General features: G+C 43.3%; 3 protein-coding genes and 1 long non-coding RNA gene across 5 annotated transcripts; 3 read left to right on the top strand and 1 right to left on the bottom strand.

The window, feature by feature from the left end:
• Positions 1-162: 162 nt before the first annotated feature.
• On the top strand, positions 163-9,783 carry LOC140745278 (uncharacterized). Of its 2 annotated transcripts, none has more exons than XM_073077054.1 (5): positions 163-479; positions 881-1,204; positions 1,297-1,473; positions 1,703-1,957; positions 8,627-9,783. In XM_073077054.1, exons 1-5 carry the CDS (start codon positions 405-407, stop codon positions 8,675-8,677), a joined length of 882 nt encoding a protein of 293 aa, XP_072933155.1. In that variant the 5' UTR covers positions 163-404; the 3' UTR covers positions 8,678-9,783. The 2 variants fall into 2 exon arrangements, with proteins under 2 accessions (XP_072933155.1, XP_072933148.1); XM_073077047.1 differs by having other exon boundaries at positions 255-479; positions 863-1,204.
• Positions 9,784-9,807: 24 nt separating this feature from the next.
• On the bottom strand, positions 9,808-14,374 carry LOC140744433 (uncharacterized). Its single transcript, XM_073076021.1, has 6 exons — positions 13,565-14,374; positions 13,000-13,155; positions 12,596-12,733; positions 12,045-12,194; positions 10,705-11,274; positions 9,808-10,015 (listed from the first exon to the last, which is right to left on the bottom strand). Exons 1-6 carry the CDS (start codon positions 13,691-13,693, stop codon positions 9,875-9,877), a joined length of 1,284 nt encoding a protein of 427 aa, XP_072932122.1. The 5' UTR covers positions 13,694-14,374; the 3' UTR covers positions 9,808-9,874.
• A 183-nt stretch (positions 14,375-14,557) lies between these two features.
• Positions 14,558-17,009, top strand: LOC140744426 (uncharacterized). Its single transcript, XM_073076010.1, has 5 exons — positions 14,558-14,972; positions 15,961-16,194; positions 16,275-16,448; positions 16,790-16,960; positions 17,004-17,009. The coding sequence occupies exons 1-5, from the start codon at positions 14,922-14,924 to the stop codon at positions 17,007-17,009; spliced, it is 636 nt and encodes a 211-aa protein (XP_072932111.1). The 5' UTR covers positions 14,558-14,921.
• A 116-nt stretch (positions 17,010-17,125) lies between these two features.
• LOC140744797 (uncharacterized) lies at positions 17,126-18,103 on the top strand. The gene is made up of 2 exons (XR_012102587.1): positions 17,126-17,245; positions 17,354-18,103. It is a non-coding gene; the product is annotated as an uncharacterized LOC140744797 (long non-coding RNA).
• The last annotated feature ends 4,425 nt before the right edge of the window (positions 18,104-22,528 follow it).

The raw sequence follows: 22,528 nt of genomic DNA, 5'->3' as shown, positions 1-22,528 counted from the left end.
GATTGTCGATTTATTCGTAGTAACAAATAACAATCTAATAACAATCGACGTTCGAATAAAAATCGACCTGCCCTAAACGTGTCATGAAGTAACATGACGAGCAAAAAAAAAACGGGAGCCGTGTCAACGGAACAATCGAACACTTCGGACTATCGAACAATCGACCAACAATCGAACAATTTCGGTTGTTCGATAGTTATTCGAATACAATCGAACACAATAACAATCGAATAATTCGATTGTTTTAAGTAACAATCGCGCATCGCTAGTAGGTACTGTAAAGTGTAAATATGTCAAGTCTGATAAACAATTCCTATTTCCTTTATTATTGCCCTTTTATATTCAATTTTATTTTATTTTAATGCTATTAAATATTGAGGGCATATTATATATGAGTATAGTGCATGCTATTTAATAACATTATAAACATGAAGGAAAAGAAAAGCCCGACTAAGTCGCAAGCAGATGTGTTACATTCAGTAAGTATTGCATATCCAATTTTTACCTCGGAATTCTAATATTCACCAAAGGAATCGATTGTTAGGTCCACCAAAAACCTTACCCCTACATGCATTTCTCAAATTCACTACTATCTATTATAAATAATGTTTTGTGCATACGAAACTTGTGGCATCCTAGTATAACAAAACACACAAGTAGAATTGAGTAGCTCGCGAGTGAGTGATATAAAAGATATATATCTTCACCAAAGAGCTAATCACTCATCTACTCCGACGATTTTGAATTATTCGTGTACATACATAAAAAAAAAAGATACCGGCCGAATTGATAGCCACCTCCTACCTAGCTTGATAAAGCAGAATATATGAACCTCATTCTGCATACTAATGTTGTTCATTAGGTTACAGCGGCTGTCCAGGTTAGAGAAGAGATATGTGGCGAAGTGCACCCGGAGATGCCGAGCGCGCTGGAGGTGGCGCAGAGCCGCGCGCGCGTGGCGATGCTGGAGCGCGAGCTGGCGGCCATGCGCGACGCGGGCGACTCGTCCAGCGACAGCGAGGACCGGCGGCTGGCGGGCGAGCTGGAGCCGCTGCGCCTGCCCGATGCCGCGCCCGCCGCGCCGCGCGCCGCCGCCGCGCTGCTGCCGCGCCTCGCCGCCGCGCTCGATGCGCGCTTCCTGCACGACTACCTGCGCGTGCTGGAAACCGACGACGTCGCCAGGATCCAGGCTGTCACCGAGGAGGTCTTTCGTTCTTTTTACTACCGGCTGGATTGCGTGCTCGACTGCTACAAAATTTAAGAACTTTGGATCGAATGAATTTTCTTTTTATGTAGCTGATGCAATGCATAGAGGATGCACTGGCGGCCGACGGGAGCGCGGCGTCGTGCGGGCGGGACGCCGGCGTGGCGCTGGGCGCCTGGCTCAGCGCCGCCGTCGTGTGGGCGTGGCCGCGGATGCCACGCGCACATTCCGCGCTGCTCTCCTTGCTGGAAGCCTTCGAGCCTCTACAGGTCGATTAAAGTTATTTTTTCAAGAATATTCTTTAATAGACCAAAATACTTCTATGTCTCTCATTTATTACTAAGTTGAGATATTCCATCTTCTCGATTATCTCTGATATTTTTCGACATAATAATATGTATTCATATTAATCGTTTACATAAGTAAAATCTGTTCGATCGAGCGATTCTCGGCGTCGTTCGAGGGCTCAAAGCCCTGACGGCGAAGTGTGCGGTGCAGGTGGAGCGGCTGGGCGGCGCGCTGCAGGACGCGCTGGTGCCGCACGAGCTGCTGGCGCTGAGCGACGCGGTGCGCGGCGGGCGCGGCGGCGCGGAGCCGCTGGGTGAGCTGCTGCGGCACGCGGCGGGCGGCGCGGGGGCGGGGGCGGGGGCGGGCTGGACGGCGCTGGGCGCGGCGGAGCAGCTGCGGGCGCTGCGGGCGGCGGCGCGCGGGCGCGGGGCGCTGGGCGCGGCGCCGGCCGCGCTGGCGCAGGAGGTGGTGTTCAATGTACATACATTGATCAATGTTACTGGCATAGTAATGGCAGCAATTTGTCACTGGATGTCACTTGTCACATTGTTTTTCCCAACGATGCGATAGATGGCGCTACATGTATTCTGAAACGCGGTGGTGACTTGTCGTTGTAGCTGCTATAAGAAGCCAGTCAAATAAACTTTTTTGCTCTTTGATAACTTGTGTTTTATTTGGGTGCAAGAGTGCGGAGTTCCCTGAGTTACACCGGGTGTTTCGAGTGTTCGTCAGAGAGGTCTCTATGGATCCGATTGTGGCGTTAGTACATTGGTCCTTCGAGCCGGATCTATTTGAAGTTTGGACCGGACTCTGATTTTTGCGCACTTCGGCGGACAGTCAGCGGCGAAACACCGCTGAGCTGGAGTGCTACCCGGGGCACGGAGGGGGAGCCATTGGTGAGGCGATACCAAAAGAAGAGCAGTTCTGGCAGACTAAGGAAAGTCCGGTTGAGAGCAGAATTCGTGCAAACAGGCGTTACCGACAGGGGGCGCCACTTGCAGTAAGAACAAAGGTTTGGCAGTGAAGTGCGAGTACATTAAAGTGATTTATTCAGTGCAATATTAGACCTTATTAGTTGGCAGTTTTGAACTTAGAAAAATTCAGTGGTAATTTGTAGAACTTAGAAAATTTCAAGTAGTGTTTAAGACTTAGAATAATTTCATAAAAAGTGTACTGACGGGGAATCCATGCCCGATTTTTATTTTTTTGTGGTATTTCTAAAACACTTGTAAAATTTTAAAATTTGTAATAACACTTAGAACAATTTAGCCTCAGTTATAGTTAAATAATTAAAGTCAACAATGGAATCATTAATAAGAGTTCAATTAGAATGTAAAAAGAACATAGAAAAATCACAAATAAACTTTAGAAAATCACCGAAAGAAAGAATTACACTGGCTTATGTACAAACAAGGTCAGAAACATTAGAACAAAAATGGAAAGAATTCATAGAAACACATAAAAGTATAATAGAAATTGCATCAAAAATAGATTTAGAAAAAAATACGTATTTTACAACAGATATATATGAAAAAACAGAAGAAATCTACATAGAATATAAAACTGAATTAAAACAACACATGATAAACTTTGAAATTTACAATAATCCTGTAGAAGTAAAACAATCAACCTTAAAGACTAATAATTTAAATGTAAAGTTGCCAAAAATTTCTTTGCCTAATTTCTCGGGGCAATACACTGAGTGGACCTCTTTTCGTGATTTGTTTTTATCGTTGATCGATAAGAATGAAGCTCTTGATGATGTCCAGAAGCTTCACTATTTAAAGGGACATCTATCGGGGGAGGCTGAACAGTTGCTCCGACATACGCCCGTTACAGCGGCTAATTATAGGGAATGTTGGACTACTTTAACAAAGCGCTATGATAATAAAAAGTTTCTATCCAACAATATGTTAAAGCGGCTAATAAATCAACCTGCTTTTACTAAGGAGTCCTCTGCGGCAATAAAGGGTTTATTGGACAGCACAGTTGATTGTTTGCAGGGTTTACGTACTCTAGGAATTGATGTAAACTCATGGGATGTAATTGTTATTTTTATTATTAGCTCCAAATTGGATTTTGATTCTCGGAAATTATGGGAATCACAAATTAGCGCATGTGATAACTTACCAACTTTTAATGAATTTAAAATATTTTTAGAGTCAAGGTTTCGTGCTTTGGAGTATTTAGATCCTAAATTAATTAAGCCAATTGTTAATAGGAATAATGTTAAAATGTTTCACGTTGCCTCTGAATCATGTATTTTGTGTTCTGGAGATCACAGGTTGTATAATTGTAAGGAATTTGCAAAGCAAGACACAGACTCTCGTCGCGAGTTTGCCCGCACTAATCATATTTGTTTTAACTGCCTAGGAAAGTATCACACTGTTTATAATTGCCGCCACTCAACAAGATGCCGTTTATGTAAGAAGCGACATCATTCACTTTTGCACCCCAAAAACCTTTCTAAATCAACTGACAATGAGAAGTCAGTCGCCGATGTTGTTGCTGCAACATCTAGTTCACCAGTTGAGTCCACTAATGTTGTATCTTGTTTTTCTGATTTTCCCAGCCAGTCTTTATTGGCCACGGCATTAGTGGAGGTCAAGTCAAAGAGAAGAGCCACCGTAGTTTTGAGGGCACTGCTAGATCAAGGCTCTCAAGCTTCGTTTATTACGGAATCTGCCGTTCAGCTTCTCGGTTTGAAGAAGATTCCTACCAGAGCCCACATATCCAGGCTAGGCGATGAGGAGAGCGGTACTTTACCCTCTCGAGCGATGGTTGATTTTAGATTTCACTCACGTCTAGACCCTTCTTTTGTTTTGAGCACCAAGGCGTATGTGCTTAGTAAGCTTACGTCATTACTTCCTGAAAAGAGGATCGTTTCGGTTCCATCAACTCTCTCTACCATGGATTTGGCAGACCCATCATATGGTGTGCCAAATAAGATAGATTTAATTTTAGGAGCAGGCGTATATGGCCAGATTTTGTTAGAAGGTGTAATCAAAGGTCCACCGGGAACTCCAGTCGCTCAAAAGACGACACTTGGTTGGATCCTTTCTGGTAATATACGTGATCCCCATCACCATGGCACCGAGAAGTCTTACAATGTAGTTGTAGGGTTGCATACTCAGATTAATTGCGATGACCTTCTGAAAAAGTTTTGGGAATTGGAGTCAGACCAAGAATCCTCCAATAAGAAACATCTAACTGCTGATGAACAAAGGTGCGAACAAATATTTTCTGATACAACCATTAGAGACGAGTCCGGACGATACGTGGTCAAGCTACCTTTTAGACACGAAGACCCGTCTTGTAAATATGGCAACACAGAAAATATTGCTCGCAAACGTTTTTATGCTTTGGAAAAGAAGTTCCACTATAACCCAGAATTTGGAAATCAGTACTCAAATGTTATTCAAGAGTACATAGATTTGGGTCACATGGAACGAGTTCCTGATTCAGAAATTAGAAGGTCTGATGTTGTGTATTTGCCACACCATGCTGTAGTTAGGAATGACAAAAGCACTTCCAAGTTGAGGGTCGTCTTCGATGCTTCTTGTCTTGACAGCAATGGTGTATCACTAAACAATGAATTGTTAGTAGGCCCGACACTTCAACCTGAGCTGAGACATATTATTATGCGATGGCGTCGCCATCCTGTCGCTCTAGTAGCCGACATTGTAAAGATGTACAGACAGGTTAAAGTATTTCCAGAAGATGCTGACTATCAACGTCTTCTATGGCGTGAGAAGCCAGACCTCGATTTACTGCATTTACGTTTGCTACGAGTCATATTCGGCACATCTTCAGCGCCTTATCTTGCTGTGAGAGCACTGCAGCAACTAGCTCACGATGAGGGAAAAGACTTTCCGATGGTCACCGAGAGTGTGTTGAAAGATTTTTATGTTGATGACCTTATGACGGGTTGTGAATCAGTAGCTGAAGGTGTAGAAATTTATAAGAAGATGAATCAGATGCTAAATCGGGGTGGTTTCCAATTGCAGAAATGGTCAAGCAATAGTGAAAAACTTTTGAAGGAAATAAAAGAAGAATCAGGAGTACAAGATAGTTTAGAAATTAAAACAGATGAAGTACTCAAAATTTTAGGTTTAACGTGGAATAGAACTACAGACGAATTTCAATACACTGTACAACTTCCTGAATTAGAAACTCCCGTTGTTAAGAGAAAGGTAATTTCTGATATTGCGAAGCTGTACGATCCTTTAGGTTGGCTTGCACCGGTCATAGTAACAGCCAAAATATTCATTCAAAAGATTTGGCTGACCGGTATCGATTGGGACGATGAGCTTCCTTCTCATTTGTTGGAAGAGTGGTTAATATTTCGTAACACTCTTGGTCATCTTACCCAGTTTCGTATGCATCGGTGGCTAGGAACGCACGATAATGCGACATTGGAACTACAAGGATTTTGTGATGCATCCAATGGCGCATATGCAGCCGTTGTTTATGCCAGAGTAGTCGATTGTGATGACATCGTTCATGTAATTTTGTTATCTTCCAAGACCAAAGTGGCCCCAATAAAGCAAGTGAGTATTCCAAGATTGGAACTCTGTGGTGCGGTCTTGGTTGCGCGGTTACTTCATGAGATCTCAGAAACCTTAGAAGTTGCCAAAGAAAACGTCCACGCCTGGACGGATTCAACCGTTGTTCTGGCTTGGCTTAGGAGTCATCCTAGTAGGTGGAAGACTTTTGTGGCTAACAGGGTATCTGAGATACTCACTACTATGGATGCTCATCAGTGGTCACATGTACGATCCAATGACAACCCTGCAGATTATGCATCACGTGGCGTTTTACCATCAGCATTTGCAAATTTAGAGATGTGGAAGTCTGGTCCTGAATGGCTAAGAAATAATCAAATACATTATAACAAAGGAGAAATAACACAAACAGAATTAGAAATAAAGACAAAAATATTTACAAATACACTTACCTGTAGTTCTGAAGATATTATTTCCAAATTTTCATCATTAAATAGACTTACCCGTGTGATTGCGTACTGTAGAAGATTCCTGAAACTTAAAAATAAAAGTAATTTTAAACCTAATTTAATATTTACAGAAATTAATGAAGCCTTATTAGCATGCATAAAAATATGTCAATTACAAAATTTCACAGAAGAAATAGATAGCTTAAAGAAGACAAGGAAAATAGATAAAAAAGGAAATCTTACCTCACTGAATCCGTATCTCGATCAGGATGGAGTATTGAGAGTTGGCGGAAGGCTGCAAAAAGCTAATATTCAACAGGATATGAAGCATCCTGTAATTATGCCTCACAAATCACACCTTACTACCCTTTTAATAGCAGATGCCCACGAGCGTACGTTGCACGGTGGACCTCAATTAGTGCTCAATTATTTAAGATCCAAATATTGGATCATTAATGCAAAGGGGGTTGTCAGGCAATATATTCATAAGTGTGTGATTTGCATCCGTCATTCTGCTCGACCCAAGCATCCTTTAATGGGACAGTTGCCTTCAGCTCGTGTGAATGCTAGCCGACCTTTTCTCCATAGTGGTGTGGACTATGCGGGTCCAATTAGCGTTAGAACTACGAAGGGTCGTGGTTATCACTCCACAAAGGGATATATATGTTTATTTGTCTGCATGGCCACTCGGGCAATTCATTTGGAAGTCGTGAGCGATATGACTTCTCAAACCTTTATATCCGCTTTCAAACGCTTCACATCCAGACGTGGCCATTGTAGTGAACTGTGGAGCGATAACGGCACTACCTTTGTAGGAGCTAACAAGGAGCTAAAGGTCTTGTTTAAACAAGAAAGGTTCGGCGTATCCTCTGATATCGCTGATTGGCTTGCAACCAACGGCACCAACTGGAATTTTATTCCACCCCACTCTCCGAATTTCGGAGGGCTTTGGGAGGCTGGAGTGAAATCTACTAAATACCATCTAAGGCGTGTCATCGGCACTAGCACTCTTACCTTCGAAGAATTGACCACAGTGCTAGCCCAAATCGAAGCGTGCCTCAATTCAAGACCGCTCTCCTCAATTAGTTGTAGTCCGGATGATCCTTGCCCATTGACGCCAGGCCACTTCCTTGTAGGAGAACCTTTAGTACTTGTTCCCGAATCCGATTTTCAGAAGTCCAACATCAGTACTCTCAACAGGTGGCACTTTACTCAACGACTTGTCCAAGATTTTTGGCGTAGATGGTCGCACGAATACCTTACACAGTTCCATCATAGATACAAGTGGTCACGCTGTATTTCTGAACCAAAGGTGGGTGATGTCGTACTGGTAATTGAAGATGATTTACCTCCAGCCAGGTGGCTCTATGGGCTGATTGTAGATAAACATCCTGGTCCGGACCAGGTGACGAGAGTGGTATCTTTGCGTTGCAAGGACTCAATCATTAAAAGACCTGTGTCTAAATTAATTGTATTGCCTGTCACAGATTGAATTTTTATGTATTATTAGTTATAGCTTTCCTTATAAGTTACATTTAAAGTCAAAGTGTCATCTAGCCCATCTTCAATTTATTTGATTTTTTGTGTGTTTGTATTTGCTAAATTGTATTTGCTGTTGAGTAGTTGATTAGCATAACTTTTACCATTGCTTTAGTCTAATTATTATTGGAGAAATTTTATACAGTCCTCTGGTATCGAAACCCCCTTGATTTTTTTGTAAATTACTTCATGGTGGGCGGTAGGATTAAAGCAATGTAAGATTATGTAGCATTTTGTATTAAGGAGATGGACGTACTGTCCATGGTGGGCGGTATGTTCAATGTACATACATTGATCAATGTTACTGGCATAGTAATGGCAGCAATTTGTCACTGGATGTCACTTGTCACATTGTTTTTCCCAACGATGCGATAGATGGCGCTACATGTATTCTGAAACGCGGTGGTGACTTGTCGTTGTAGCTGCTATAAGAAGCCAGTCAAATAAACTTTTTTGCTCTTTGATAACTTGTGTTTTATTTGGGTGCAAGAGTGCGGAGTTCCCTGAGTTACACCGGGTGTTTCGAGTGTTCGTCAGAGAGGTCTCTATGGATCCGATTGTGGCGTTAGTACAGGTGGGTGCACGAGCGCCGGCCGCACCGCGTCCTCCGCTCGTTGGTACAGCGATGGTTTCTGTTCCAGGTCAAGGTGTTTTGGAACAAGGTGCAGGAGCTTTGCAAGCCCGATGCGTAGCAATGTTTACGTAAGTTGTATTGTCATAAATTGGACCATAATGGTTATGTATCAAGACCTTTTAAGTTTTTAAGTATTGTTTTGTTTTGGGGTGTTTGGGAAAAATGATGACTGATTTTTATGATTCCCTCAGATAATTATTTAATAGGCCAGAGTAGCTTACGTGAACACGTGCATAAGTACACTCGTGCTCGTAAACAAAGAAAAAAAGGTAATAACAACACTTCAGTTAGCATTATGGGCTTCCAACTGTAGTCACTTCATTGATTTATCAAAGTAAAAGCTTTAAAAAATTTAATTAACTAATAATTTACTTAATTTTTTTTTAAATCTCAGTTTATTCGGTACTATAACTTTGAGCTATCTTCAGAATCATCGTCATAATTATTTGTTTTCTTTTTTTGCAAAAAATATTCATCTTAATAATTAAATAAAGCTGTGGACGTGTGTATTTCAAATCAAACTTCTATTTTTATTATTAAAATTTTATTTGTCACAAATATATGCTTATTGTAAAAAAGTCATAAGTATAACATAATAGTTTTATTTTTAGTCAACTCTAAGTTAAAGTTAAATTATGTTCAAAGATACTATAAAAGGTTGATTAATAATCTACTTATTATTTGCTTATATTATCACAGCAAGTGTTAGTCTATACCTCTATGAGAGTGATCTAATAGTTGCTTATTGTAATAATTTTAACATGTAATTATATTGTTTTTTTTATACAATATGTTCTCAATATATACCATAATATCAATATAGACTTCAAATAATTATGCCATACATCAGTCTTTAATTATGATAATGTAGTCTACTATAATATTACTTAATAGGGAGTATTTTTTATAATGGGTAATAATTATGTATCAAGTAAAGTGTCAAGTGTAAGTAAAAAAAAATAACATTATACAAAAGATTATAGTTCAAAGCTTGTCACCTATTTGCACCCAACTGTTAAAGCTGGTTTCCACTAATGGAGACAAAGCGAGGCAACACGGCAGGGTGTTTCGACTAATACGGAGCACAGATATGAGCCTGTTGGAACAAAGTGGAGTCGATTAAGCTCAAAGTTGAGAGCGTGCTCGCTCGCGCGCCGCACGTCCTTCCCGCGGTAGGGCGCGGTCGGGCGGCGGTCAGTCGGGGTCGGGCGTGGTCGGGCGCGGTCGGGCGGGGTCGGGCGCGGTCGGGCGGCGGTCAGGCGAGGTCGAGCGCGGGGTGCGCCAGCGAGCAGGCGAGGCGCGCGACGGGCAGCTGCAGCGCGGCGCCGCACAGCGGCCGCGAGTACGCGCCGCGACACTCCCACCTGCCGACAGTGTGATGTCTTATTGATGGCGGTCACTGTACCTAATTACGTTATTGTCTTAAAAGGAAGGACGCAAAATAATTTCCCTGAAATAGATACATTTAAAGATAATATGTAAGGATATATTTTGTTTTACTTTTAATATGATTGTTGTGATGATGCTTTTGGGGTATGCAATAAATTTAAGGTAATGGGGACCAAAGTTTAAATATAAATATCAATACTTTTATCCTAGAATTTTGATACAGGGCAATAATCACTTTACTTTTTAGCTTTTTGATTAAGTGATATACATGTATACTATATAATAAGAGATGTTTACATGTAATCTTCATATCAATGTTTATAATATAATGTAATAAAAATATGTAAACCATTTCAATTTAGTATTATTCTGTCCCGAAGACCCAATCGATCCCGTATCATAGCAGGCCTACATCCTACAAATAGGTATAGCGGGACGAAACATCCTCATCGAGGCATACCGACGCGATTTTCAAGTAACAATGCATCCGAGGTTAATTTGTGAAAATATAATGTTTGTAAGAAAACACACTGATATGTTTGAAAAAAAAATAGTAGCCACCATAATTTTAATACTAGAAATAGAAATAAATTATCAATACCTAAATATAGAGTATGTAAGGTGGCTAGATCTTTCATGGGTTTCACTGTATTCGCTACTACAATAAAATAGCCAACCACATCTTGAATCTCACAGAAAAATAAGTTTAAACTTGTCATTAACAAACGCTATGTAAAAAAGCGTACTATAACTATAGGTTAAATTATTATTTGACTGATAAAACGGTGCGGTGTGAAGTAGCCCCAATTCCAAATGTACCACTAGGTTAAGGGCCATCGTATGAAACATTTTTTTTAAAAGATGTGTGTTATGGAGTTTCTTTCGCCGCTTCTCCGTAACGAAACACCTGAAGTGGTAGGAGTTGCATTGACTTTTAAAAGTTCTGTAAACAACCGTTTTTGAATAAAAAAAAATTGATTCGATTCGAATGGAGCATTCTATTAGAGACGGTCGGGAGGGCGCTGACCCCTGGCGGTGCAGCAGCGCGCGCGCGGCGGGCTGCAGCGGCGTGGCGGCCGCCTCCAGCGCGCGCAGCCCCGCCGCGCCCGCCGCGCGCCGCGCCGCCCGCTCCAGCGCGCGCGCCACGCCGCGCCGCCGCCACCTGCGCCGACACGCGCGCGATACATTTACGGTCCGGCCGAACACGACGCGTATTTTAGCGCCGCGCTGGGTGTTAGCGCTAAACCGAAATCCTGACGCCGCGCTCTAGCGCCGAGTTGGGTTGTACTGGGTTCCTCATGAGCGGTCACCCGGAGCGCGTCCGCGTCCGGCTGTCGCGGCGCACGGCGCTCTTGTCGCCGGGCGTTGTATTTTTTTACAGATTTGCGTGCAAGCATCATTGTATGGGAAAAAATTCGCGCGGGCGTAAGAGTACGCGCGTACGCGTCCGCGCTCCGTGTGACCGCTTACTAGTAACTTCGTACGATACAACTCGGCGGCATCAAGATTTACTACTAGCGCTAACGCTTTAGCGCGGCGCTAGAATACGCGCTCTGTGTGGCTAGGCCTTTATCGTTTATCGCATAGATTAGTAAAGATTACTCACTCCTAACAAGAAAATGTAACCAGTTTTGACAACTGAAATTGTCACTATCATCTATTTTCGTGTTTGAAAAATATTAAAAACATTTAGTTTTTAGAGCATGAAATGAATGAAACGATATTTCTTCGCACGTTTTCTTCGATTTCGTGTTTTTGCACCACTTAACTGCGCATGTCGGCATTGTTACTCGTAAATTACACAATGACAGCCATTAAATAACTGATTAATGATTGTCAGCCATTTAAGCCATTTAATGGCTTCCTTCAATTACAAGGTGGTGAGATATCTATACAACTGTAGTATGGTTCATCGTTATAAAACTAAAAATTATCAAATGTCCATTTTTGGATCGACCGATTATTGATCGCGAGTGACGGGTAATATTAATAACGGACGTAGACTAATCGATCTTAAGAAAACGGAACTATCGTCATTGTTGTTTATTTTGTGTAAGTATGAAGAAAATATGGAGCACATGAGAGCGGCGGAGCGGCGGTACTGACTGCGGGTGCACGGCCAGCGCGTGCAGCCAGCCCGCGCCGGCCGCGCCGCGCAGCGCCGCCACGCTCGCCGTGCCCACCACCTATACGAACATACATATTTATATCTTTGATCCTTCTTAAACCTATGAACTTAGGTCTCTCCTAGGGGAACACCAGAACAAGAGACCACAGCTATTTATACCTCATAACAACAGTGTTGAGCAATGCTGTGAAGTGATGTATTCTAGTTTTCAAACTACCCTTCAGGGTGTGCCAAGAGAGACATACTTATGTGAGGTGTTCCAGCTTAGTCCTCAGGGGTAGCAGCGCATCTGTGGCCGACCTCAGGTAGGAATATTTAATCCTATCTGGGGTCAGGTACGGATGTCCATGGCCGGCAGTAGCCACTTACCATTAGGTGGACTGCATGCTCGTCTGCTACTCCTATACTATAAAAAAAATAAAAAGTGGCCTATTACAACTAGTATAATATGACACGTGCCTGAGTATGGCAGGGCTGGTGCGGCGCGGCGGGCGGCTCGTCCAGCGGCGCCTCGCGCAGCGCCACGCGCGCCGGCGGCGCCGCCAGCAGCGGCCCGCGCGCCTCCGCCACCACGCCCAGCATCTCCTTGCTGACCTTCTGCAACCCGTTATAACACCCTTCACGAGTATTCTATTCTTCAACAGCACCTACATGACTGTATCCTTAATCTCTACGAGTACTATTAAATAGTTTTATGTTTTGGACAATGAAACATGTCCTGGATTAAATAGGCCATCCACTTTTGTGTGAAAATTCTAGCTCAATAAGATACCAGGTAGTTCAGTACAAAATTTAGTTATTAATTTAGAAACTATTCACAGGCCACTTCTAAGTAGTACAACTAATGACAATGGTGGCGTCACCTGCGCCTGCTCAATGGCGAGCGCGTGTCCGGCGAGCAGCACGGCGGCCAGCACGGCGGCGGCGGCGGCCGGCAGCACCGCGGCCGCGCCCGCCGCCGACACGCCGCAGAAGATGAACAACACCGCGCCGCCCAGCACGCAGCACTCCAGCGTCAGCTGCACACATTACATCACTTTGTAGAATATCTCATTCTTTCATGAAGCAAATCACAGATGGTGCCACAGCGGAATCTTGAAAAAGTTAACTTTAAATCATAGATTAGTAAAGATTACTCACTCCTAACAAGATATGTACCCAGTTTTCAAAATTGAAATAGTTGCGTAAAAAAGTTTTGACACGTCTCTGTGCTAAAATATCCCTAAGTATTTGAAATAATTATTTATTTATTATATCAATTACGCAGTATTAGTTATTTATTCGTAAATTTTCTCTAAAAATGTTTTTATTTGTCAAGAATTAAAAAAAGAACTTACTAAAATAAGCCATTTGTGGCTTCATTCAATTTGCGGTGAAGTATCTTTACTAATCTATGCTTTAAATAGCCAACAACAGTGCTTGACCTACTTCCTGGAAGAAAAAGTAGAAGAATGTTTCCCAGAGGTGCGAGTTGTATCCTTGCCGCACGAGCTCGTAGCGCGCCGCCGCGTCCGCCGCACGCGCGCGCCGCACCACCACCTCCACCTCGCCGCTCATCGCCACCACACACCACACACTACACACCCGACACTACCGCTAGCCGCAACACCACAACACAGCTTCGTCGCAGTGGCACGCTTCGATGTACTATACTACGTTAAATCCTACTTTTATATAAACAAATTCATTAAAACTTAGCCTAAACATTTCAAAGGAAACAAAACATCATTTACTACTAAAAGATTTACTACTATTATAAAATTCACAATTGCCTGTATTCTTGTAATATTTAAATAATACTAAGTTGTCATAGATGTTGTAATTTTAGATTTTCACTGAAACCGCACCCTATTTACCGCAAAGAGGATAATTACCGCAAACTGAATAAAGAATAATAAGGTACTTTGTAAATAAAATGAACTGTTGCTATGACAATAATGACAACAACGTTATTGTACTTTGACGTTTTACTATTAAGTAAAACTGACAGAACATCAACTATAAGGGTTCTCTCCCACAGACTTCACGAGCGAAATCAAAAGGTTCGACTTGATGCGGTGTATCAGTACTTGTTTAATAGAAATATTTTTTTAAATATTTTAGAATATTGTGCCTCAGATAAATAAAACATTATGAGACAACATAACATTATACCAACCCCGCTGTTTAGCGGGGGGTATCTTGCTTCGTGCAGTCCAAAACCGACAGCACACAGTTAATATGTTAACTACAAAGATGTATAAATTGAATTGAAACTATTTGAGAATTTTGAGAAGTTGGCGTTACAAAAAGAAAAATTAATCAGTTTACTGGATCTTGTCAACTCGTAATATATTAAATATGATTATTTGTTAAATGGCTTACATTTCACGAGGGGGTAAGACGTGGATAAAATCCAGTGTGACCGAAAGAGGCCGAGGAAATATACAAGTTAACTAATATCTTTCTGAACGAGTGTTGTTATGCTGTCATCTGTTTGTCGTCTGTCAACTGTCAAGTGAAAATTAAAAATAAATTTAACTTGTGATTTAATTGGATTTATATCATTAATATTATGTATTGTTGGAAATCCGAAAGAAATGGAAACTAGGAAAAGTTCAAATAATTGAATTGTTTAATTACCCATTGTGCAGAAAACCGGAAGAATATAAAACGCAAATTAATTACCCGTATTAGCATTAAAATCGTAAAATAAAATACAATTTAAAAAACATGTAAAATAAAATTACAAAAAAATATTAACGTGATTTAATTGTATCGTCTCGTATATACCTAAGTTGTAAATATGAAGGAAGATTTTCAACATGTGGGTTTAGAAGCAAGTGTGTCGAATTCGGCAAGTATTTTAATTATAATAGATAGTATAGGTACAATTAATATAAAACATTCGGAAAAAGGAAGTAAATCCAAACCATATGTTTTGTTTATGTATCCTAAAGCTTATTACTTTTTGCAAAATTCTAGTTGTGTGTTACCAGAATTCATATCATAACTCGGTTATTACATTCCATAAAATCTTTAAAATAAATTGAACACTTACTTGAAGTCAAGTAAATATAAATTTTGTTGTGATAGAAATGCTTTAGATCCCTGTTTATTTACTACAAAAATTGTGCCTACTTACAAGGCAATGTAAAAATATAAGAAATCTAGATTACGGGATTGTTAGCTGGCATCGCTCCCACGCTGGTAACCTGGCGTCGCTCCCACGTCGTCGGGTACCTTTTGAAGGTTTCCCCCTTGAAAAGAAAAAAAACAAATAGTATTGTTGTCTCATTAAAATCTTACTCGTATCTGTTAGCCACTGATCACACTGCGTGCCATCACAGGGTTCATAATATTTGAATCTGCTATAAATTTGCAATATGGAACCATCAAAAACATTAATGTTTTTAAATAAACTACACTAATATGCATTCGGGCCCGAGCAGCCCGAATGCAGGGGCAAACTGAAAATCAGCGCCACGACTGAGTTTACCTGCTCGTGGCACAAGCTGAGTTTGTCCCTTTTCGGTCGTTGCAACACATATTATAGTAAAAATTGAATGTACATTTGTTTTTGTTCTTTTTTCTCCTTTGTTTATGTTATTTTATTACTTTTTTTGTCTTTCTGTTATATTTAATTTGTGTTGCAATTTATCCGAATAAAATGTTTCTTTCTTTCTTTCTTTCTTTCTAATATCAATAACTTTTGTAGTAGTAATAATGTAGGTCAATTTTATTTATGATTGTGTCTAATAACATTATATAAAGTAATGTAATAACAGAATAACTTAGGAATAAACAATAATATAATGTGACTAAATAGTGAGATGTGAATGTAGGGAGGAGCGGAGGAGGGTGCGGGGGCGTGGGGCGCGGAGAGCGAGGCGCTGCTGGCGAGCGCGCTGGAGGCGCTGCGCTCGCCCGGCGCGCCGCCCGCCGCGCGGCCCGACGCCTCCGCGCTGGTGGCGCGCCTCGCCGCCGCGCTGCCCGCGCGAGACACGCGCTTCCTCGACGACTACCTGCGCGTGCTCATCTCGCACGGCGACGCCGAGGTCAAGGCCATCACCGACGAGGTCGGCCTCCCGTTCCATCGTAATGAGTGTTGTGCCCGTCGACTCCCATGCGCAAGGTGGCGATCCTTTGTGTTCCGCAGCTGATGCGGGGCGTGGAGGGCGCGCTGGCGGCGGGCGAGGCGGTGCCGCGCGCGGGCGCCGACGGCGTGGTGCTGGCGGGCTGGCTGGCCGCCGCCGCCGTGTGGCGCGCGCCGCGCACGCCGGCCGCCGCGCGCGCGCTGCACCAGATGAGCGTGGAATTGCAGCCGGACCAGGTCTCTGCAGTTCTCAATTTTCACCTTACATGTAACGTAACCTTGCTCGTAAAAAAATGTACCTAATCTTTAAATAAAATGTAGCAGAAAAATAGGTGAACCGACTTACATATGGATGAAAACCGAGGAGAGGCAGAATGAAATTATCGTCAGAATGAATTTTAAGGAAGTCCATACTACAATGTACATTCTGTACTATACTGTAATGAAAGTATGTATAATGCTTTATACATACTTTCATAAATTGTGCCATGGATATTTCAAAATATATCGTGCAGGTGCTCAATGGACAAATTTTTTGCAGTCACTCTGCAGGTATTAATTGATTTCCGTGCGGCCAGGTGGAGGAGCTGGCGCGCGCGCTGCACGCGGCGCTGGAGGCGCGCGAGCTGCTGGCCGCGGGCGAGGCGGTGCGGGCCGCGGCGGCGCGCGGGCTGGACGCGCGCGGCGCGGCGCTGGCGGGCGGCGCGCTGGACGCGCTGCTGCTGCGCGCCGCGCTGGCCAAGCTGCTGGCGCGGCCGCCGAGCTGGCGCGCGGGCCCGCTGGGCGCGGCAGAGCTGAGCGACGCGCTGGCGGCGCGCTGGCCGGCGCTGGACGCGGACGCGCAGCTGGCGGCGGCGCGGCTGGCGGGGCGCGCGCTGGCGGCGCAGGCGACGCGGGGCGGGGGCGCGGCGCGGGGCGGGGCGGCGGCGGGCGCGGGGGGTGCGGGGGGCGCGGGGGACGCGGCCGCGCGCCTGTTGGCCGCGCTGGCGCACCCGCCGCCACCGCAGCTGCGCCACCACCCCGACTACCTCAAGGTACCGCCCGGCACCCCGTCCCCTGCTCGTTACGTTATTGTGCTCCGTTTTAACCGGGGTTAAATAAAATGTGTACTCGAATAATTGTAACCCACGTATTTGTTTCAGGTAATTATAGCATTGACCAAACTGCAGAAGCTCTTCAAGGCTAACGAGTAAAAGTGTTCATACTAAGATTGATTATTTAGTTATACCTTGTTCAGAGCATTTGTATCTACCCGTGTATAAAAAATTGCTTGTACACATTCTCATTAGACTCGAATGAATTCGATGTGTTTACGAACTGTTTCGAAATATACTATGCAGCACAAAAATGAGTTCAGAACTTATGTACATCCCGTAATTTATATTGTATTACATTTATATACTGTATTGGAATTTCCATAATTTTTAAATAAGCATTTAAGTTATTTATAACTTCTAAATAACTGAAGGTTTTTAATATGTGTGATTATGTATCTTATAGCTAATATATTAAGAATATGTCAGTTTTGTTAATGAAGACTCGTTTCTTCTTCATTCCACTTCGGTTCAGGCCGAGACATTGGTTCAAACTGTTCAAAGTCTGCATTCTCCAGTTTTATAAGTTACCGTGTTTTTACGTTAGGAGGACATTTAAGAATCATTTGTGATATTAATTTTAATGTAAGCATATTTTTGCCGTTCACAATAAATTATTTTAACCTAAACAGTAAGTTATTATAATAGAGATTCCGATTGTAATGTCAGGTAACAATTTTGTAAAAGATGGTCGAGACTATTTAAGTGACTATCGTAACCCAGTCACATAATCAACTATGTATCATCACAATTATAAATATAATTATTTACGTCAATAAAATACGCGAATATAAAAAATGTGTTTTAATTTGCGTAAACTTTCGTCTGTGGGAATAGCCGGATCTTTCGTGGATTGGTGCAGCTCTTATCTGAGAAATAGGCAATGAATGGTTGTGGTAGGTGGATATCGATCTATGTTATATATAGCTTCATCTGGAGTCCCTCGAGGCTCTCACTTGGGACCCCTAATCATTTACATTTTCATTAACGACGAGGGTGAGTGTTTTCAAAATTCTAAGTATTACATTTTTGCTGACGATTTAAAACTCATTAGGACTGTTAATTCAACTAAGGATAGATTGTTTTTTTATTTTATTTTTGGGAAACTTACAGCTAAACACAGCTATACATAAATTATAAGAGAATAATAGGTACATAAAGGCCAATAACAAGTTTCCACTGATGTATACAAAATATTAATACACAAAAAGAAACAAGACAACAAGTAAACGGACACGTGCACATAGAAAACAAAACGTAGTAGTAGACACCAGTACAATAAATATCAGAAATATAAGTGTAATGTTATACAGGTAGTAAACTGATAAGTGACGGAATAAGTGTACAATAAGATATTTACCTAATATAGGGGAAAACAACATAATAATATACAGCAACAAAAAATAATAAAAAATTAAAAAAAAAAACATGCTATGAATTACAGTAACTCGGACTCGTTAGTTCCAAAAAACTGCAGCCATTAGTCGCTTAAGTTGACTTCTTGTGGTGTTAAATAAGTCTATGTCAAGATTTTAGCGAGTTCATTGAGAAACCGGCACGCTCGAGACAGATAACAATTACGACAATAATTAGTTCGGGCTGTAGGAATATACAGGTGAATTTTTCAAATAGGCCTTCAGGGCCAAATCAGAAACTATAAGGATTAGCGAAAAATGCTGAAAGGTGTTACGAGGCCGATTTTGATTAAAACTAAAACTGCATCATTCGTTTTTTTAAATATCTTTTTCCCTAGCCGGGAATCGAACGAGTTCATTTTGAAAAAAAAAATACACCTCTATATTATTCCTCTATCTGATAGTGTTGCTTATAAGGATCAAATTGGAAAATGGAAGGTAATATTTGAAAAATTCACCCTGAATAGTGAAAATAGTGTTCTGAAGGAAGCATAGGGTACACTCAAATAAATACGCTCCAGCAATTCTGGACAGTCAACCGAGCCATTCGCAATTCGGTTGGTTGGTTGGTTGGTTGGTTGGTTGGTTGGTTGGTTGGTTGGTTGGTTGGTTGGTTGGTTGGTTGGTTGGTTGGTTGGTTGGTTGGTTGGTTGGTTGGTTGGTTGGTTGGTTGGTTGGTTGGTTGGTTGGTTGGTTGGTTGGTTGGTTGGTTGGTTGGTTGGTTGGTTGGTTGGTTGGTTGGTTGGTTGGTTGGTTGGTTGGTTGGTTGGTTGGTTGGTTGGTTGGTTGGTTGGTTGGTTGGTTGGTTGGTTGGTTGGTTGGTTGGTTGGTTGGTTGGTTGGTTGGTTGGTTGGTTGGTTGGTTGGTTGGTTGGTTGGTTGGTTGGTTGGTTGGTTGGTTGGTTGGTTGGTTGGTTGGTTGGTTGGTTGGTTGGTTGGTTGGTTGGTTGGTTGGTTGGTTGGTTGGTTGGTTGGTTGGTTGGTTGGTTGGTTGGTTGGTTGGTTGGTTGGTTGGTTGGTTGGTTGGTTGGTTGGTTGGTTGGTTGGTTGGTTGGTTGGTTGGTTGGTTGGTTGGTTGGTTGGTTGGTTGGTTGGTTGGTTGGTTGGTTGGTTGGTTGGTTGGTTGGTTGGTTGGTTGGTTGGTTGGTTGGTTGGTTGGTTGGTTGGTTGGTTGGTTGGTTGGTTGGTTGGTTGGTTGGTTGGTTGGTTGGTTGGTTGGTTGGTTGGTTGGTTGGTTGGTTGGTTGGTTGGTTGGTTGGTTGGTTGGTTGGTTGGTTGGTTGGTTGGTTGGTTGGTTGGTTGGTTGGTTGGTTGGTTGGTTGGTTGGTTGGTTGGTTGGTTGGTTGGTTGGTTGGTTGGTTGGTTGGTTGGTTGGTTGGTTGGTTGGTTGGTTGGTTGGTTGGTTGGTTGGTTGGTTGGTTGGTTGGTTGGTTGGTTGGTTGGTTGGTTGGTTGGTTGGTTGGTTGGTTGGTTGGTTGGTTGGTTGGTTGGTTGGTTGGTTGGTTGGTTGGTTGGTTGGTTGGTTGGTTGGTTGGTTGGTTGGTTGGTTGGTTGGTTGGTTGGTTGGTTGGTTGGTTGGTTGGTTGGTTGGTTGGTTGGTTGGTTGGTTGGTTGGTTGGTTGGTTGGTTGGTTGGTTGGTTGGTTGGTTGGTTGGTTGGTTGGTTGGTTGGTTGGTTGGTTGGTTGGTTGGTTGGTTGGTTGGTTGGTTGGTTGGTTGGTTGGTTGGTTGGTTGGTTGGTTGGTTGGTTGGTTGGTTGGTTGGTTGGTTGGTTGGTTGGTTGGTTGGTTGGTTGGTTGGTTGGTTGGTTGGTTGGTTGGTTGGTTGGTTGGTTGGTTGGTTGGTTGGTTGGTTGGTTGGTTGGTTGGTTGGTTGGTTGGTTGGTTGGTTGGTTGGTTGGTTGGTTGGTTGGTTGGTTGGTTGGTTGGTTGGTTGGTTGGTTGGTTGGTTGGTTGGTTGGTTGGTTGGTTGGTTGGTTGGTTGGTTGGTTGGTTGGTTGGTTGGTTGGTTGGTTGGTTGGTTGGTTGGTTGGTTGGTTGGTTGGTTGGTTGGTTGGTTGGTTGGTTGGTTGGTTGGTTGGTTGGTTGGTTGGTTGGTTGGTTGGTTGGTTGGTTGGTTGGTTGGTTGGTTGGTTGGTTGGTTGGTTGGTTGGTTGGTTGGTTGGTTGGTTGGTTGGTTGGTTGGTTGGTTGGTTGGTTGGTTGGTTGGTTGGTTGGTTGGTTGGTTGGTTGGTTGGTTGGTTGGTTGGTTGGTTGGTTGGTTGGTTGGTTGGTTGGTTGGTTGGTTGGTTGGTTGGTTGGTTGGTTGGTTGGTTGGTTGGTTGGTTGGTTGGTTGGTTGGTTGGTTGGTTGGTTGGTTGGTTGGTTGGTTGGTTGGTTGGTTGGTTGGTTGGTTGGTTGGTTGGTTGGTTGGTTGGTTGGTTGGTTGGTTGGTTGGTTGGTTGGTTGGTTGGTTGGTTGGTTGGTTGGTTGGTTGGTTGGTTGGTTGGTTGGTTGGTTGGTTGGTTGGTTGGTTGGTTGGTTGGTTGGTTGGTTGGTTGGTTGGTTGGTTGGTTGGTTGGTTGGTTGGTTGGTTGGATGGTTGGTTGGTTGGTTGGTTGGTTGGTTGGTTGGTTGGTTGGTTGGTTGGTTGGTTGGTTGGTTGGTTGGTTGGTTGGTTGGTTGGTTGGTTGGTTGGTTGGTTGGTTGGTTGGTTGGTTGGTTGGTTGGTTGGTTGGTTGGTTGGTTGGTTGGTTGGTTGGTTGGTTGGTTGGTTGGTTGGTTGGTTGGTTGGTTGGTTGGTTGGTTGGTTGGTTGGTTGGTTGGTTGGTTGGTTGGTTGGTTGGTTGGTTGGTTGGTTGGTTGGTTGGTTGGTTGGTTGGTTGGTTGGTTGGTTGGTTGGTTGGTTGGTTGGTTGGTTGGTTGGTTGGTTGGTTGGTTGGTTGGTTGGTTGGTTGGTTGGTTGGTTGGTTGGTTGGTTGGTTGGTTGGTTGGTTGGTTGGTTGGTTGGTTGGTTGGTTGGTTGGTTGGTTGGTTGGTTGGTTGGTTGGTTGGTTGGTTGGTTGGTTGGTTGGTTGGTTGGTTGGTTGGTTGGTTGGTTGGTTGGTTGGTTGGTTGGTTGGTTGGTTGGTTGGTTGGTTGGTTGGTTGGTTGGTTGGTTGGTTGGTTGGTTGGTTGGTTGGTTGGTTGGTTGGTTGGTTGGTTGGTTGGTTGGTTGGTTGGTTGGTTGGTTGGTTGGTTGGTTGGTTGGTTGGTTGGTTGGTTGGTTGGTTGGTTGGTTGGTTGGTTGGTTGGTTGGTTGGTTGGTTGGTTGGTTGGTTGGTTGGTTGGTTGGTTGGTTGGTTGGTTGGTTGGTTGGTTGGTTGGTTGGTTGGTTGGTTGGTTGGTTGGTTGGTTGGTTGGTTGGTTGGTTGGTTGGTTGGTTGGTTGGTTGGTTGGTTGGTTGGTTGGTTGGTTGGTTGGTTGGTTGGTTGGTTGGTTGGTTGGTTGGTTGGTTGGTTGGTTGGTTGGTTGGTTGGTTGGTTGGTTGGTTGGTTGGTTGGTTGGTTGGTTGGTTGGTTGGTTGGTTGGTTGGTTGGTTGGTTGGTTGGTTGGTTGGTTGGTTGGTTGGTTGGTTGGTTGGTTGGTTGGTTGGTTGGTTGGTTGGTTGGTTGGTTGGTTGGTTGGTTGGTTGGTTGGTTGGTTGGTTGGTTGGTTGGTTGGTTGGTTGGTTGGTTGGTTGGTTGGTTGGTTGGTTGGTTGGTTGGTTGGTTGGTTGGTTGGTTGGTTGGTTGGTTGGTTGGTTGGTTGGTTGGTTGGTTGGTTGGTTGGTTGGTTGGTTGGTTGGTTGGTT

This window comes from Epargyreus clarus, unplaced genomic scaffold (genome assembly GCF_041222505.1).
Source record: "Epargyreus clarus isolate Ecla_fem2 unplaced genomic scaffold, WU_Ecla_fem_2.2 ptg000002l, whole genome shotgun sequence".
NCBI lineage: Eukaryota > Metazoa > Arthropoda > Insecta > Lepidoptera > Hesperiidae > Epargyreus > Epargyreus clarus.
This window is presented reverse-complemented; position numbering and strand designations above follow the sequence as displayed.